The sequence below is a fragment of the Mustela erminea genome, chromosome 2, assembly GCF_009829155.1.
Source record: "Mustela erminea isolate mMusErm1 chromosome 2, mMusErm1.Pri, whole genome shotgun sequence".
In the NCBI taxonomy this organism is placed as follows: domain Eukaryota; kingdom Metazoa; phylum Chordata; class Mammalia; order Carnivora; family Mustelidae; genus Mustela; species Mustela erminea.
Window position 1 is genome coordinate 100,415,719 of NC_045615.1, and position 17,241 is coordinate 100,432,959.

At 55.1% G+C, this 17,241-nt stretch overlaps 1 protein-coding gene across 10 annotated transcripts in view; it reads left to right on the forward strand.

Moving 5' to 3' along the window:
- Positions 1-17,241, forward strand: part of ABLIM2 (actin binding LIM protein family member 2) — a 135,114-nt gene that overhangs the window by 111,687 nt on the left and 6,186 nt on the right. For 7 of the 10 annotated variants that reach the window (XM_032333723.1, XM_032333721.1, XM_032333722.1 and 4 more), the window contains 4 exons: positions 4,988-5,049; positions 10,330-10,384; positions 11,713-11,720; positions 11,931-12,011. In XM_032333723.1, the coding sequence (XP_032189614.1) occupies positions 4,988-5,049; positions 10,330-10,384; positions 11,713-11,720; positions 11,931-12,011 (206 nt within the window). The remainder of the gene's footprint in view (positions 1-4,987; positions 5,050-10,329; positions 10,385-11,712; positions 11,721-11,930; positions 12,012-17,241) is intronic. The other 3 variants (XM_032333729.1, XM_032333726.1, XM_032333730.1) reach the window with 1 other exon arrangement.

Below are 17,241 nucleotides of genomic sequence, written 5' to 3' on the forward strand. Positions count from 1 at the left end.
CACAGGATGGGCCAGCAGAGAGTGCTAGATCTGGGTGCTGGTCCATGGACACTTGAATCTCAGCTTGTCACTTGCTGTGTGACTTTGGGCATTAGAGCAAACTCGTCTGTGTTTAAAGTGGTCTCATCTGTAAAAACGGGGATGATCCCATCATGCTGGCAGGAAGCATCAGGGTTTGGGGCTCACCTGTGAGCCCTCGGGCATCCTGTCACCTGAGCCTCGGGGACGTCATGGCAATGCATGGTCAAGACCACAAGCCTAGCTGCCGTGTGCCCGTCTTGCTTGCTTCTGGAAGCCTGGAGCTTGGGTAATCCTCGGGTCTCCTGCTTATAGTCACTCAGAACTGAAGGCCGTTCCAGCCCCCTCCTGGACCCAAACCCCTGCAGGGCCATGCGGCTGCCAAGTTCCACATCCAGGCGTTGGTGGAAGATGTGCCCAGGGAAGGGCCTTCCTGTTCAGTTGTGCACAGGACCTCCCCAGAGATGGTCATGAGATGCTTGTTTCCAGCTGTAGCTGGGCCTCTCCTCGCATGTCCACCAGATCCACTGACCTCTGGCCAGCCAGCACAGAAGAACTACAGACCCAAGGAGACTCTGCACAGAATGCTGAGTGCAAGGCTGCCACAGGTGGGCTTCCAAGAGGAGGCGGCAAGGGAGTCTGTTTGCACTGAGTACGGACATGAGGATGGCTGGTGTTCAGCGCTTTTGGGACTGATGAGACTCAAAATTCCCCAGCTGCTGCCCAGTTCCAGGTACGACAGACCTACCTTCTCTCTTGTGCACACACACAGCACACACTCCCACAGCTACCTGCTGCCATCTGACCCACAGGTGCCCAGAAGACACCCACACCTGCAGACCCACACACGCACAGAGCCACTGGTGCAGACAGGATCACTGGTTCATGAAGCCAGAAGTCCAAGGCTCTCATTTTATCCTCTGCGGGAGCACACATTGACCTTGAAGGGATCATTATTCTCACGGGGCCTCAGCTTCCTTACCTATAAGAGGAGGTCCCATGGAATGCACAGGCCTAAGAGGGCCAGGGAAAGTCTCTGAATGTGCAAAAGGCCTTTTTAAGCCAGCGGCTCTCAGCCCTGACTGCACTGGGACCTTTAAATGTCACTGGGACCTTTAAAATCTGCTTTAAAATCTGCTGATGGCTCCTCCTAGCCCCAGAGAGGCCAAGTTTGATGGGTCAACACGGCAGCTGGGGGGGAGGGGAAGATAGGGGAGTCTCCTCTCTCCCTGCTCATCCATACTAAGTATAACCCCAACAACCCCCCCAAAAAAAACAATACAGCAGACAAATTGCAGAAATCTTGAGGGTGGAAAGAGGAAGGTGGGCTGGCTAGGGACCTCAGGACTTGAAGGAAAACACTGGTCCCATGTCTCCCATCTCCCATGCAGCAGCTCTGGGCGGCCAGGTGACATCTTCCTCCCCAGACTGCATGGGTAGGTATGAAGCAAGAGGTCTGGGGCGGCCGGGAGGATGGGCCCAGGAGACTCTCCCCATGGCAGCCATCTCCATGGCTGTCTCCCGAGGTGTCTCCCATCTCCACCTCGGGGCATGAGCAAACGGGGAAGCACACTCTCCCCGCCCAACCCACAGGCCATCCCAGGAACCCCAGCTGGACTAGGCAGACCAGAAGAGCACATTGGTAAGCATTCTGAAAACCACCTTGTCCTTGGAACCACAGGCTGTAATGCACCAGGCCCAGACAGGCAGCAGCTGCTCCAACAGAAGGCTCTTCCAGGATCCAGTGTCCTCTGATGTCATGTCTGGGAGATGATAGAGGACCACACCCTACACCAAGAGCCACTTGCCGATTTGAACCTGCAAAGACAAGTGGCAGATACAATGTTGACAAGAATCGGGTGTTGGGGTTCCCGGACAAGGATGTTTAGGGCAGCCACTCAGAAAATGCTTCAGCAAACAAGTACAAATTCTCTGGAAACACCTGAAATAAAGAAAGGTAACCTCACCAAAGAAATAGACATTACCACCATCCCCACCCCCCCGCAAAAAAAGAGAATCAAGTGGAAACTATGAAACTGAAAGATAAAATGACCAAAATTAAAAATTCACTGGATGGATTCAGAAACAGGATAGCAGAATACGGCAGAGTGGTCAGCAATCTCGTAGATGGAGCAGCAGAAATGACTCTGTCTGAGCAACAGAGAGAAAACAGCAGGGAGAAACTGAACAGAGCCTCAGAGATCTGGGGGGCAGCATCTCACAGTAGAATTCTAAGAGGAGTGAAGACAGCAGGCTGGAAAAAGCATTCAAAGATATGGCTGAGGGATGCCTGGGTGGCTCAGTTTGTTAAGCGGCTGCCTTCGGCTCAGGTCATGATCCTAGCGTCCTGGGATCAAGTCCCACATCAGGCTCCTTGCTTGGCAGGGACCTGCTTCTCCCTCTGCCTCTGCCTGCCTCTCTGTCTGCCTGTGCTCACTCTTTCTCTCTCTCTCTCTGACAAATAAATAAATAAAATCTTTAAAAAAAACAAAACAAAAGAAAACCAAAAACAAAGATATGGCTGAACACTTGCCAACAGTGGCCAGAGACCTAAACCTACAGGTTCAAGAAATTTTAAGAACCCCGAGTAGGATGAATCCAAGGCACTTCACGCCCAATCCTGTTACCACGAGAATGGCTGAAATCTGAAAGAGGGTGGCAGGTCTTGAGAGCTGCTGCAACAGAAGACAGATGGACTCCCCGGAGGACAAGGCCACCTGGAGACAGGGGGGTTCTCTGCAGAAGCCACAGGGCCAGAAGGAAGGGCCTATTTCCGTGTGCCAAAGGACGGTCCTGTTAACGCAAATTCTGCATTAAGGGAGCCTATCTTGCAGGAATGAATGGGGAAATTAAGAAATTCTCAAAGGAACACTAAGCATTTTTCACAAGCAGATGTTTAAAGAATCGCAGGCTGCAGGTGTCCAAGCAGAGAGACATGGTAAGAGAAGACTCTGGTCCTCTTAACAGAGAGGACATCTGAAGAGGTAAAAATGGGGCAAATATCATCTACTCTTCTCCTTTCCACAAGGTTCTGAAATCCTGTCTAATGGTTGAGGCAGAATTTGTGACATTATGCAATGGGGGCTCCAGGTAGGTAGAAGAGACACCCAGGACAGTTGTCATCACAAAGTCAGGAGAACAGAGTGACCTACTGAAGTAGGGTCTCTGGGCTTTATACAAAGCGGTCAGATGCAGAGACCACAGGGGGCAGCCTGAGCACGGGACCCTGTGACAGCGGTCTGGGTGACAGCAGCACCTCCAGGCATAGGACAGAGGTGAGGGCACTGCTCTTCTCAAGGTCCCCAACCATTGTGTCCATCAGAATGCCCTGGAGGGGTTGTAAACCACAGCTCATGGGCCCCCAGCCCTGGGATTCCAAAGCAGGAGGTTGGGGGCAGGCCCTGAGAATTTGCCTCTTTACCCAATTCCAAGGGAGCCTGATGCTGCTGGTCAGGGATCCCACTTTGAGAACCACTGCTCTAGCATCTTTGTGGATCAGGAGCTCCTGTGTCTCAGTGGAGGGTCCCTCACATCCTCAACCCCACAACCTCACATCCCTGAGCATGACTGGCTCTATGTGTAAATTAGGAGGGAGCCCAGGACTGTAGTTGGGGGCCTTGTCTGACATCCCGGGGCTGTGTGACCATGGCCGGCCCCCTGATCTGGGCCTCGATTCCCCCTCTGTCGAATGGGAGTCTTCAGAGAGGCTAGGAGGAACAGGGGTGGCACGGCAGGTCTAGTCCCTTGTCCTTCTTCTGTGTCCAACTCCCCTGCCCCCCTCTTTTCGATGCTGGATTTCATATAAAATCTCTTTGCTAAAAGAAGTTTGAGAACCCTGACCTTGATGTAGCAAAAGGCCCTTTCGGACCCACATCCGGGACCTTCCAACAGGCTATGTAGGTGCAAACAAGTACCCAGGATAGGTTCCCCAGCTGAGGCATCGCCACCAGTCTTTCCTGGGTCCACACGTGACCCGTGCAGAGTGTCTTCTCAGCCTCCAGAGTTTGTGAGGACTCCCTGAGAGGAAAGGTCTCTGGATGAGCCTCCTTGGGTCCTGGATTGAGTAGGCAGGCAGTTCTGTGCATGGTACCCACCTCAGCTCTGGCCAAGGCTCAGTTCTTGGTCGCATGGATGCACGTGGCCTTGTGGACACCAGGAGACGGGATCTGCCACCTACTGGGGCAAGACTAGCGGCCCCGCAGCTCCCACAGTGGGCACTGGGGTTTGGCCTTGTTTGTTATTGCCAGAGCTGATCAGGGTCAGCCCAGTGCTGGGAGCAATGACCCCAGGAGCTTCTCCCAGGAGAGGGAGGTCCTGCCCCTGCAGGGGGCTCAGCTCTGCCGTGCTGCATGTATCCTTCCCTTGAGCCAGAAGGCCACAGCAGAGAACCCCCACACCACTCTCTCCAGACACATTGCAGAGGTTAACTGGGAGAGTCAGAGCCCAGGGCCCATGCAGGGCAGCCAGGAATGCGAGTGGTACAGCCAGTTCAACTGTGGGATTACCGTGGTCTCAGACCCACCCTTTTTTGTTTCAAGAGGAGCCGAACTAGGATTTTAATGTGAAATCCCCCAATGGCAAATAGCTCACGATCATTTAAAAAACTAAAACAGTTCACAATCTTTGGTTGATGGCGGTCCTCCATTTGCTGCCCTGGCACAGGATGGCACAGCCCTTACCACGCCCCCCATGGGGAGTCCTTCCTGCTCCTGTCCCCAGCTCTCCGGGTCTGCTGGATGAGGAACTCAGCCTGGGTGACAGGTGATGCCCAGGCCTGAGGCTGCCAGAAAACACAGGTGCCCAAGAGGGTGTCACGGGGTTCCTGGTGTCCTAGGCGGGCTCAGGGGCTTCATGCCCCTGCTGGCTGACTTCCTGGGGACGGAGGTCGTGATGGAGGCAGGGCGTGGCCCCTCCAGCAGGGGCGGGGCCTCCGTGCATGCATGACAGGGCTATGCTGTGTCTGTTTCAGGACTCCCCTATTCCAAATCTGACCCTCCCCCAGGACACGGAAAGAATGGCTTGGACCATCGGGTAGGTACTCAACACCTCCTTGGCTCGCGGTATACTAACCATGCCACGCCAGGAGCCTGAGCATGGAGCCCATAGCTTCTTGACCCTGCGGCAGGAAGGAGGGGCCTGGGGACCCTGCTCGCCCACCCCCTCCACCTGCTGCCCTGCCTGGGGGCTGTGCTGGCCCCTCTGCAAACCACCGTCAGACTAGAACTGGGATCCCCTCCCTTCCTCCCGTCTAACCCCGCCCCCGGCTCCCAGGACACCCCTGTGTGGGGGAGGTGGAGACAGCACCACGCAGAGCATTCCAACCCAAGTCCCCTTCTGAACCACGCCCTCCTTCTGTGACCCAGAGCCTAGTGAGGGGCTTCCAGGATCAGCTAGTTGGTGAGCAACATGAGCCACGGATCCACTTCCTTCCTGGAGTGTATCGTCCCCTCACTGCCACTGCCTCCAGCTGTCACCATAATCAGTGCCATTTGCATCTGGGACCATTACCATCACTGCTAATGCTGCCACTCGCGCCCATAACTTTCCTGGATCCCACACTTCCGTAGCTGGCTCTCTCTGGCTGCTCCCAGCTAAAGGCTGGTTGGACTTCCCCATTCGGCCTTCCCAATCTGGGATCTTGGAATGTGAGCCCAGAGAGTTTGGCGCCTAACTTGTCCCTACAGAGGGGCTGGGCGACTTTTTGTCACTGTTCCCACAGCTTCATTAGTCCCCATTGAGGACCCCTGGGGTGGGGCAGGCATGATGGTACCAGAGGCCCCCCCCATAAAACCCTAGGACACCCCCTCTCAGGCTGCCTCTCCCCTGTCTAAGGAGGTTTGTCCAAAACTGGGGCAAGTCATTCCACCAAAGAAGGTGCTCAGAATTTGAGGCCCCCGTGTGTTGCATAGCAGAGGTCTCACCAATATTGTGTAACACCTGGACCACCGCCTCCGGTCACCAGGGCATACCTCGCCAGGGCCCAGCCACCTTTGCATGGCTTGACTCCAGGGAAGCCTCCTCCCCACTAACCACACTTCCCGTTCTGGAACAGGCTCGCTCAGGGCTCGCATGCTGCATGCTTCTCTCAAGTTTCTTCTAAGGATTTCTCCATGTTTCCTCTTCAGTGGACAGCAGGGTGGGCATGGCAAGGGCAGGGGGCAGGAGGACGTCCACAGGACCCCCACAGCACCAGGAAATGTCAACCCTTGGGCCTTAGGGTTGGGGACCTGAGGGTGGTGGGGAAGCCTTCCGGAATGTCCTCTGCACCTGGAACAGCTTTTCTGTGACTCGGGGGCCCAGGAGGGTAGCGGTGTTCTAGCCCTCAAGCCAAGTCCTGGGACTGTCCCTCAATATGTGGAAGACAATTAAGGGAGGAGCGCTCAACGTTTCTAGCCTTGGGGCCTGGGCCACACATCTTCTGGGGAGATGTCCTCCTTGGTTCATGCTGGAATGGCTTGGATCAATGCTCCCAGCACTTGCAGAAAAGGCCACAGCCGCCACACGCACCCAGCCCCAAACAAGCTGGGAACAGCCAATCAGATATTCCAGCATGGACACAGGCTTCACTCCTCTCTCAGAACTAGGGAGGGCAGGGGCTAGACAGAGCTTTATAGAGTCTAGAGCTGAGCCTCGGAGAATGTTCCTTCTATGGTCTCAAGGGTGGGAAGCCCGTGTGTCCTGCAGATGCTGGGGGGTGGTTGATCAAAGCGGGTGTGTCTTCTTGGGAAGATCGTTAGCTCTTCATGTTGCTGATATGGGAAATTGGGGACAAGCACTGGCGACTTCGCTTTAGGGTTCTTTTTCCCTGCGAAACTTCTTTTCCTGTTGTTGTTGTTGTTGTTGTTGTTGTTGTTTTTTCCCAGACGTTCTAAGACTTTTATGTAATTTTATGCCTATTTCTCAGTAGGAAGGCCAGATACTTGAGCCTTTGAATGATTAGCCTTTCACGGTGCGGCCATTCTCAGCACCTGGATGTGGTCACCCGCTACTGTCTATTGCCCACAGTCCTCACAAGCTACTTGTTAGGTTGGTTTTATTTTGTGTGTGTCTCTACTTCCGGAAAGGATTCTAGGCGGCCTAAAGGAAAAACAGAGGCACACTGAGACCAGAAACCCACCAACCCCAAACCACAAAGGGGCAGAGAAGGAAACTCTGAAAGAAATTATGTATCAGAATCCTATCAGAAACAAAAGAATATTGTATGAGCCAAACCTCTGGAGCTTAGCTTTGAGCTTCCTTGTAACCAGGGCAAAGAGGCAAACACGACCCGTGTGTAGTTCTTGTCCAGTGGAAGGAGATCCATTCATGGCGGAGGCAGGGTGAGGGGAGAGGTTTCAAGTTGTTGCTTTGAGAGATTTGGGGACCAGCACCCTGAGTCCCAGAGCCCATTTAATTGTCCCGCTAACCAGCCTGCCACAGAGCCCACTCATGGCGGAAGCTCTCCTCTCTGTGGAATAAATTGTACAGTAGTCACCTGTCACAGGTGCTCCCATGGGTAAGGCATCGTGGCCCTCAGCATGTGTCCCCTGGTCTGTTATTAACAGAACGACCACTGGCCACTGACAGAAAAACCCTGATGGCGAATACTGAATTCAGTAGAGACTGAATTCTCCTGCTGGATGACAGATTCTAATAGCAATAGAGGGGACTCTAGTTCATGATGACACTTCATTCAGCAGGCGTAGCCTTCGTACATTTAAGCACACCAAGCAGCATGCCTTTGCTGGGACCCTCATTAAATTCAAGACGGGAGGCACTTTCAATGTGGCATTTGGAGTCAGATGTGTGGATCCAATGAACAACAACAAAAAAAGTAGTGAAAGTTGTTTGGAGCGACTGAATAGTGCAAACAGCAAGCCGTCTACGAGGTAGATGGGAAAAATCTTTATCTTTTGAATCAGGTTTTCATATGCCTGTAAAGCATTTGCAAAAATGCCTGTGTACAAGGAAACCTGAATAAATTAAAGAAGTCTGCTATTTTCCCATGGTGACACTGGAAAGGACACTTGCCACGCTGAGCCCCGAGTTCAAATCCCAGCTCTGCCACCAGCCTGGTATATGTCTTCGGGAAAGTCACTTGTATTTCCTGAGTCTCTACTTCCTGGCTTTAAAAGAAGTTACCCTGACCTCTTAAGATCAGTGTGAGGACAAGTAACGGTTAAAACACGTGAAATATCCTAAGCTCTATAGCTTGGTTACTACAAGAGTAATTGTTACAAAAGCAAGTTCTAACCCCTTGTTCCTTCCATGCTGGTGGCTACTAAGTGGCATATTCCAGCTTGGCAGGACAGTAACAATGAGCCCTGAATGGGCTCATTTCATTCCTACTACTAACAATTCCAGTATCATCTTTGAGAAGCAAAAGACATAGGTTAAAACATTTACAGTTTTGTGTATTGCTGTGTGATCTTGGGCTCATTCCTTGACCTCTCTGAGCCTCATCGGTAAAACCACAAGGATGAAGCCCACCTCCTAGGCTCACAGCGAAACTTGTAGACCATATCTGTAGGGGTTGTGGGCGACTAGTAAACTCCAAACCAATGGGAGAGGCAAATTAATCTGTTGCTTTTCAATTCTCTGGTGCTTCTCTTGAGAACCACAAGGGAATTAGCCAGTGGTGGGCCCGGTGACATTGCCCTTGTGGGCCTCCCCTGGGTACCCCATCTGTTAAGGAATGACCACAAGGCTTCCTTGCACCAGAGAGGTCTTGGAGATCCTGGGCACTTAGAGGACCAAAGGTAAACTGCTTTTCCCCTGCTTTGGACTGATTCAGTCCCCCTCCCACCCACCCAGAAGATGCCTTTCCCTCTCTCCTGGGAGTCTCTGTCTGGCCTCAGAACCTGGCAGACCAGTGGACGCTCTAACTGCCGGAGGTGGTGGTGGTGACCCGAGAGTCAGTGGCCTGTGATGCAGGGCAGTGGGCACTAGGGGGAGGCCTCTCTCTTCCGTATCACTGACGGGCCCGGTGGTAGAGAAGGCGCCTGGAGAGCAGGTTGGCCTTGCCTTAGGCGGGAATCGGTTTCCGGACCAGACAGGTGCGCGCATAGGGGTGCTTCTCAGCGTCATGAGAAAATGTTTCAAAATCTGTCCTTGCAAACTGCTAAGGAGAGTGATTCTGTGACGGTCAGGAGAGTGGATGGGGGTGAGGGTGCCTGGCCCAGGGCTGACCCTGGGTGAGGTGAGTGGGGCACTTGCCAAAAGGCTCCCTAATCAATGTAAATCTTGTTCTAAGGCAGTGTTTTCTAAACTCCAAGTCAATGCAAGAAAATTCATGGTGAACAAAACACCAGATATTTACATAGAGACCGGCTCCAACCCTCCACTTATGTGCTTGCCCGACTCACCCTCCTTGTCTCCTCTGTTTCGGATGAAGGACTTGGCACTTGTCCACTGCCCGCACGTGCTCTGGGATGACACCTGCTCCTTGCAGGTCACTCCTGTGCTTCCGGAAGTAGTGCTGACCGTGTTTTACCAGTCGCCCTGTCCAGGGTGAGGCGTGACCCAGCCCTGGGACTGCAGGGCTCCCTTGAAGCCCCCACCCCCACCCCGCACGGAATCCCAGGGCCCATGTCAGACCCCAGAGCAGGTGCTCAGCCTGTAGGAGCCATGTTCTTCCAGTGGCTCTGTGGACCGGGGGCTGTAGCAGAGCTGGACTCGTGGTATCGTGCCAGACATAGGAGTTGGGGGTAGAGATACAGGGGCTCAGCATCTGCTTTGGGGGCCCAGACCCACACCCTTAGTAGTGGGTGGGGTGATTTTTCCCAGGCTAGCGGAAGTTAAGAGACTTCCCGTCCTGGGTGGTGGAGTTGCATGGAAATGGCAGTCTGCTGACGACTGCCGTGAACGAGGGAGGCAGACACCTGAGACGGTGGCCTGTGTTCCTTCGGCATGTCCCCACCTGAGAGCCATCCTCTGTTACGGCCGCTAGGGAGCACAGAGCACTGTCTAGGGGCTGTATGGACCGGCCCTCCTGGATGCCTGGGGACCACGGGGTCTGGAGGGGAGCAGAGGCCCCCGTGGGCTGGCCTCCACAGCAGGCTAGGCTGCACCCCTAGGGGGCCGTGGGGTGCAGGGAGGAGGCTTGGAAGGCGGGCAGAAAAGCTGGGCCAGGCAGGGTCTGTGCTGGCCTGGAAGGCAAGGGGGAGGCGTGCGAGCAAACCCGCCAAGGGTGTCTCAGCATGGCCCATCCAGAGCTGAGGCACCAGGGACTCTGGGGAGCCCACCGTCCTCCCACCCAGGCTGGGCAGCACCAAGGCACAACCCCCCGCCCCAGCAACCTGCCTCCTGCCGCCTTCTCTCTTTCTCTTCCAGAATGCCAATCTGGCCCCTGGTGGAGCAGACCTGGATGCCAGCTGGGGCACGCGAGGTACAAGATGCGGGGACCCCCATGGGTCTCTGGCTGGGCAGGGGTCTCTTACACATTCCCACAATCTCGTTCTGAGATGGGCCCCTCTGGGACCACGTGGCAAAGGCTCTGAACGTCGCGCAGTGGGGGGAAATGGGGGTACTCGTTACCCCTTGGGGACCTGGTTACTTCCATTTTTATGTTACATGACGTGCTCCCTTCCCCCCTCCTCATCCTTGAGGACAGCTGACCCTGTCCCGATCCGTTGGTCACTCCGGTCACCCGGGGAGAGAGCTGTGTGTCAGAATCGCCGTCCTGTACCAGGACTGAGGCCAACCCCATCACCCACCATTACATTCTGTGGCAAAAGCGGGGGGAAGCATCACAACAGAATGCCTCTGGGGTCTGAGTCACATGAATTCAGGTCCCAGACTGCCTCCCACTCCTCCCGGCTGCGTGGGGCTCCCGGGCTTCGAAGCAGGAAGGTTGCTTGCCAGAAGCTGGTGCTCCTGGTGTGACCCCGGCTGCCTGGCAGGAGCCTGACTGGGCTTTGCTGGTTCTGAACCCCTCCTGGGTGGGGTGCTCACTCGCCCCTGTCACCCCGCATGGCGGGAGCATGCACTCGTGGGCTGCTAGCTCACACCGGGGGCTCGCAGCCAGCCCCCTGCATGTGGCTCAGAGCTGGCACGTCTGGGTGTTGTGTGGGGACCGCTGGGAAATTCGGGGACCGGCCCATGTCGCCAAGGCCCCTTGTCAGGGTCCCCCTCCCAAGACCAGCTTGCGGACCATGTCCTAGGGGTCTGCTTTCTACATGGGTTCTACGTGCCTTGTATGGCTCAGAGGCCCTCTGATCCATACAAGTCTGTTTTCTGACATGGCAATTTTAGTCTGGCAGAAAAACCTTTTAAAAAGCGAGCGTGGGGGACTCAGGAATATAAAGGAGGAGCTACAGGGTCAAGAAGGTAAGAGAGTAACAGGCCAAGGGGTCAGACCCTGCACGACTGTCCATTTCGGCAATGCCGCAATGCCCCCAAAACCACCCTGCAAGGTCGGCTCCTCAGGTGGGTAAACCGAGGCAGGCCGCGTTCTCAGGGCGGCCCGGAATCCAGGAAGACAGTATCGTGCCCGAGGAACATGGTGCTGCACCCGGCTCCCAGTCTGGCCTCCAGCCTCCTGACCATGCCTCCTGCTCCCCAGTTCCTTCCACAGAATCTGCCCCCCGAGGACTAGCGACCCAGTGCAGGGGGTGGGGGAGGGTGGTGTCCCCAGGACGGGACTGCTTCTGCCGCTGGACCGCGTTCCCGCGCTTTCTAAACAGCCACGCGTGGCTTCTGCTCTGTCTCTTACAGAATACAAGGTAAGAGGGGCCGCCTGCTGCCACGCCGACCTCTTCCCGCCACCACACAGCTGCCCAGGTTAAAAGTTCCTTTTGTTGTGGTTTCCTATGAAATGTGTGTGTCCGATGCCGGCCCAAGTATGTACTTTCTCTGTTGGCCTTTGGCTCCGCCCTTTGGTCCCGGCCCACGCCTGCTTCCTGGGGTGAACCTGCAGCTTCCTCTCCCCACAGATCTATCCTTATGATGCCCTCATTGTCACCAACCGAATTCGTGTCAAACTGCCCAAGGACGTGGACCGGACCCGGCTGGAGGTAGGAGGGCATCTCCAGGGGTGGGGGGCACACATTCAGGCCTGGCGGGGGGGTCCTCTGCATGCATCTGTCCCCAGCATCAGCGCTGAGCACCCCCAGTGCCCCCACGGTGGGGGCAGCATGAGCCCCACAGTGGGCTCGGAGCCAACGCCCCAAGCTGTTTCAAGGGCCTGAGAACTAAGGAGTATGCCCCAACACAGACGGCTTTCCGAGGGCTCTAACTGCGTGCTTCTGGCCAAGAAAGGCTTCGTGACAATGCCGAATCGGTGGTGCTGGTTTTTCTTCTGGGAACTGACTCTGAGAAGATGGTCACGATCTATGGCCTCTCGTTTGGCCACGTTCATACCAAGCGAGAATAATAAGCTCATCTTTAAGTAGAGGCTTAGAAGGCCCAGAGGGTGTCAGCTCAGAGGAGATACTGGGATGATATTTGTTGACTGAAAGGACTTGCAATGAGCCACGGTCCTGTGGGCCGACCTGCAGGACTTAGTCCCCCCATTGTCGTCCTGCCGGATAATCACTGTCCCTGCACGGGATCTCCCCTCCCGAGCCCTGTCAGCCACCATTTAGCTGGGCAGTGTGGGGTCTGGAGTCTCCTGGGAACCCAGGGCTGGCCCTGCCCCCATCTGTGCCCCAGGGCTGGGCCCCCCGGGAGGCTCAGGGAACATCTGAGGCCAAGTGTGTGTCCAGCCAGGGCAGGAGTCACCAGACCGCCCTTCTGGGAGGGAGTCGTAGGAGGGGCGCCCAGCCAGAGCAGGAAGGGCTGCCAGGAAAAGTCGGGAGGCCAGGCGCATCTGTATGGGACTGCCACGCCACCTAAGAGGGGATGATGGCTGGCAGTCCCGGCAGGGAGCACTGGGGGAGAGGGAGGGAGGCACGTCCGCTGCTCAGGAAGAAATACAGGGCTGGCCTTTGAAGGAGGGATAGGACTCTCACCAGCAAAGAAGGGAGAGCAGGGAAGGGGCTTTCCATGCCAAGGGACCCACAAGTAAAGGCTTCAAAGAGCGGGGGTTGGGGGGTGGGGGCACCTGGAGGTTGTCGCCAGGCAGGAAGGAAGCCTCACAGTGATTTTGGTCAGCCACCGATTTCCCCACACTATCTGACCTTGATGTGTGCACCTCCAGATGAACATACAGCTTCTACTGAGGGGGTCTCTGGGGTCCTCGCTCACAGCCAGGAACAGCAGCCCTCAGTGGGAGTAACGGTGGCGGGAGAGGGTCTGGGGATGCTGGTGTGGCTACAGCCTTGGGCAGAGACACATCCATGTGGAACTTTCCTGTTGCAAGTGACCCAAAGTGACTCAAGCAAAAAGGGTCTCACCAGCTCATAGGGTTGAGCGGTCCCCCCAGGGTTGGCTCGGTCCTGCCTCGGGATCAGATTCCTTAGGGGAATCTTCGGGGTGCCTGCTGTGGGGGAGACGGGGTTCTGGGAGGCCTCAGTATGGGGTTCAGATATGAGAGTCCCCACTTGCTCCGCAGCGGACATGCTCTTTGCCTCCTGCTCAGTGGAGTCCTTGTTAGTCGTGTGGTCATGTCCCCAGCCTGGAGGGTGCCTGTTTGCTGTGTGTTTTTGTTCCTTAAAGGGCCAAGCCCTGTGGGCTGGTTGCCTCATGGAGAGAGCTGAGCCCAGAACAAGATGCCCGGGGTTCCTGGGGCCTGGGGCCAGGAGCTCGTTAGGACTAGCCGTTTCCCTCTAGGGACTAGGGTGCCCTTTAAATGACACCCCCTTTTCTTTTTGCTAAATATCAGATAAAAGGTGCAAAATAGTGGTTAGTGCCTCTAAATACTTCCTTTGAGCAAACTCGGAGGACGGGGTCATGGGTTTAATCATGCATTCTCCAAGAACACACCCAAGGGTGCGTCTCTGTATTCACTCTCCTGTCATCCCCGCCAAGCCGGAAGGCAAGCTGGAAATGTTTCCAGCGGTGGGGCACGTCCCACATTCTTCTGGGCTGGAGCTGGGAGGTGAGCCAGGAATGGTCTAGGAGGGGCCGTATCCCAGCAGGACAGGAGGGCCCCTGATGTTTTTATTTCAGGGGAGAGAGCTTTATTTTTAATATAAAAACATTTTATAACTCTTGTAGAACTCCAGAAAAATGCAAAGAAGAAGGCAAACATCACACGGAATTCCCCCACCAAGTTATAACTCCTGTTGGCCCCATGCTGGTGGACATGATTCTGGAGATCTCTTTTAGCACAAATACCCAAAATTGCTGAATTCCTTTTTTGATGAGTAACTTCATACTGTTTATGGAATTTGATATCAGCTTTTTTCTTTTAAGATTTTATTTATTCATTTGACAGAGAGAGATCACAAGTAGGCAGAGAGGCAGGCCGAGAGAGAGAAGAGGAAGCAGGCTCTCCGCGGAGCAGAGAGCCCGATGCAGGGCTCCATCCCAGGACCCTGGGACTATGACCTGAGCCGAAGGCAGAGGCCTTAGCCCACTGAGCCACCCAGGTGCCCCCTGATATCAGCTTTTTAAAAAAGATTTTATTTATTCTTTTATTGGGGGGAGCAGCGTGAGCACAAGCAAGGGAAGCAGCAGAGGGAGAGGGAGAAGCAGGCTCGGTCACATTCTTGACTCTTGCTCCCAGAATGCTTAGCTGACTCTCTCCTTCATTTGCTGACTATGTTTCAGGCCCTGAGCTGGGTCCTGGGATGTGTGATGAGCAGACACAGGCCTGAGCTCTGCCTTCCCAGACTCGGTCTGATGCAGGAGGCAGAATCAACCAACTGATAACCCAAATGAGTATGTGATAAGGGTTCTAAAGGGGAGGAACATGGGCCATCAACAGTGGGTAAAAGTTAACTGGGAAAAAGGAAGTAACTGGGTAAAAGGAAATGTTGTGTTGGGGTGTGTGTGTCCATATATGCATGTGTTTAAGGTGAGGGAGGCCCACAGAAAGAAAATTCCAGGAAGAGCAGCCAGTATGTGCAAAGACCCTGGGGCAGGAAGCCACAGGAGCTCTTTGAGGAAGAACTTTAGGAGGCTAAGGTGTCTGTACTTGAGCAGGGTGAAGGTAAGAATGGGCCCAGGTCTTGCCAGGCTTGGGCCACGTTAAGCAGTTTGGATTTTAGTCTTAAGGACAATGGCTTTTAATTTGAGGGACTTCCTGATCAGATTTGTAATTCAAAACAGCAGCGAGGTTGCACCGTGAAGCCCAGACTGGCCCTGTAAGTGCAGGGAGACTGGAAAGCAATGGAGTCATCCAGGCAAGAGATGCGGGCATCTTGGACAGTGTGGTGGCAGTGCCGAGGCGCGCAGTGGGTGGATTTGGGTTTTGGGCACTATTTGGGACATCAAGGTGGCAGGACTGAGTCATGGAGCGTGCAGTGTGGCGAGGGGCAGGGACACATTTAGAGTCACTCCAGGGTGTTGGGATGGGGTAGTGGCTGTGCTGGTGGCCCCTGGATGGAGTGGGATGTGCCGGGACCCTAATAATCACAGACACGATGGGGCTTGGCTGGGGGAATTCAGGATGCTTAGCCTTGCAAAATGAAAGGGGCCTAATAGGAGCCGTAGCACAGAGCCCGTAGGTATTCTGAGATATTGGTGCCATTTGGGGGAAGAATGGCAGTCCTCCGCAGCTCAGGAAGTATGGTTCCAGGGACGTGTGGTCAGAGGAACCATGTAACCCCGATAGGCAGGCAGGCTTCCCAGGAGACCCATCGGGGGCCCGGCTGAGTGCCATTCCTGAGATCCAGGGCTCTCTGTCCTAGAGGTTCTGGACCCTGGCTCCTGTCCCAAGGGCTGACCTGAAGACCTCATGCATTGGAGGCTCTCACATCCTTCCTGCATTTGGAAGTTACCCTCTGAGGATTTGCTTCTAGGAGCTTCCAGGAGCCTTGACTGTCCCTGGGCAGAATCAGATATCCTGGGGCCACTCCCTTGCACATCTCTGCCCAGCACTTGCCAGAAGACATCACTGTTCTGTTCATACACCAGTGTCTTGTTGCACGAGGATGGCATCCGGGGAAGAAAGGGCACACTTAGCATCAGGATGTCCTGGCGGGTGTGCCCTGCTCCTCAGTCCTCACTGAGGGACATTCTGCTGTGTAGGTAGGACGCTGTATCAGCCAAGCCCTCCAGAGAGACAGAGCCAGTGGGAGATAAAGAGGGGAGCACGCAGACACGAACATGGCCGTTTATTTTCGGAAACCGGCTTGAGTAGTCATGGGGGCAGGCAGGTCTGAAATCTGTAGGGCAGGCTGATGTGCTGGAGACCCAGGCCCGAGCTGACACTTCGAAGCAGAATTTCTTTCCCGGGAAGCAGGCAGGTTTTGCTCTCAAGGCCTCCAGCAGATGGGATGAGCCCCCCGCCCTGTCCCTGTTACTGAGGCTAAACTTTACTAACATGAACCACATCTACAGAATGTTTTCCTAGCAGCCCCAAGATTAGGGTTTGGCCAAACAGCCAGGCACCATGCCTGGCGAGGCTGGGACAGAAAGGGTAGTTATCCAGGGAAGCCACCGAGAGAATGGGAACAAAAGGGGCTTCTAGTCCAGCCGGGGCCTGGGGGCTGGCCCAGGGAGTCCCTGGAGGACCCTCCAGACTCGCCATCTTCTCTCCAGGGTTTGCAAGTGCTCAGATCAGCAGGGAGTCTGTGGCTTCCGGACTGCCCCCACCAGACCTCGAGGCTGAATGCACTCCTGAGTTTGCCCCAGCAGTAAGAACCCAAGTCAGAATGCGACTGGAAAGGAAGGACCCTGCAGTTAAGAATGTGTCCTTTGTTTAAACTCATCCAACCAGTCCAGTGAGAACCTGATAGACTGATGGCAGCCGCTGAGAGCGTGCCCAGCACATGGGCGTGGGCTGCACCAGAATCTGGCATATTGGGGGCTCCCAGGTCCAAGGCTGTGCAGTGCTCCCAGGCCAGGCCAAGGGGCAGGGCTTGCAAGGGTGGAGGATGGTGAGCGAAGAGGGAACCACAGGGGAGAGTAGGGTACGCAGACCCCATGGAGAGGGGAGGAGGTTAGGAGACAGTAGGACAGGGATAGGGGGAACAGACATTTGGATTCAGGGATACACGTGACCAACCCAGATCGTCCCTGGAGGAGGGAGGGAGGGAGACTGGGCTGAAGGGGCAGGCCCATGCCCACCCTTGTGGGGCTGGGAGCCGGATGAGGTCATCAGTAACCAGGTCAGCAGGGGCCTGATTGGCTAGGGCAACACGGGAAGGCTCCCTGGAGAAGCGACATTTGAGCTGGGTCATGTAGGATAAGAAGGAG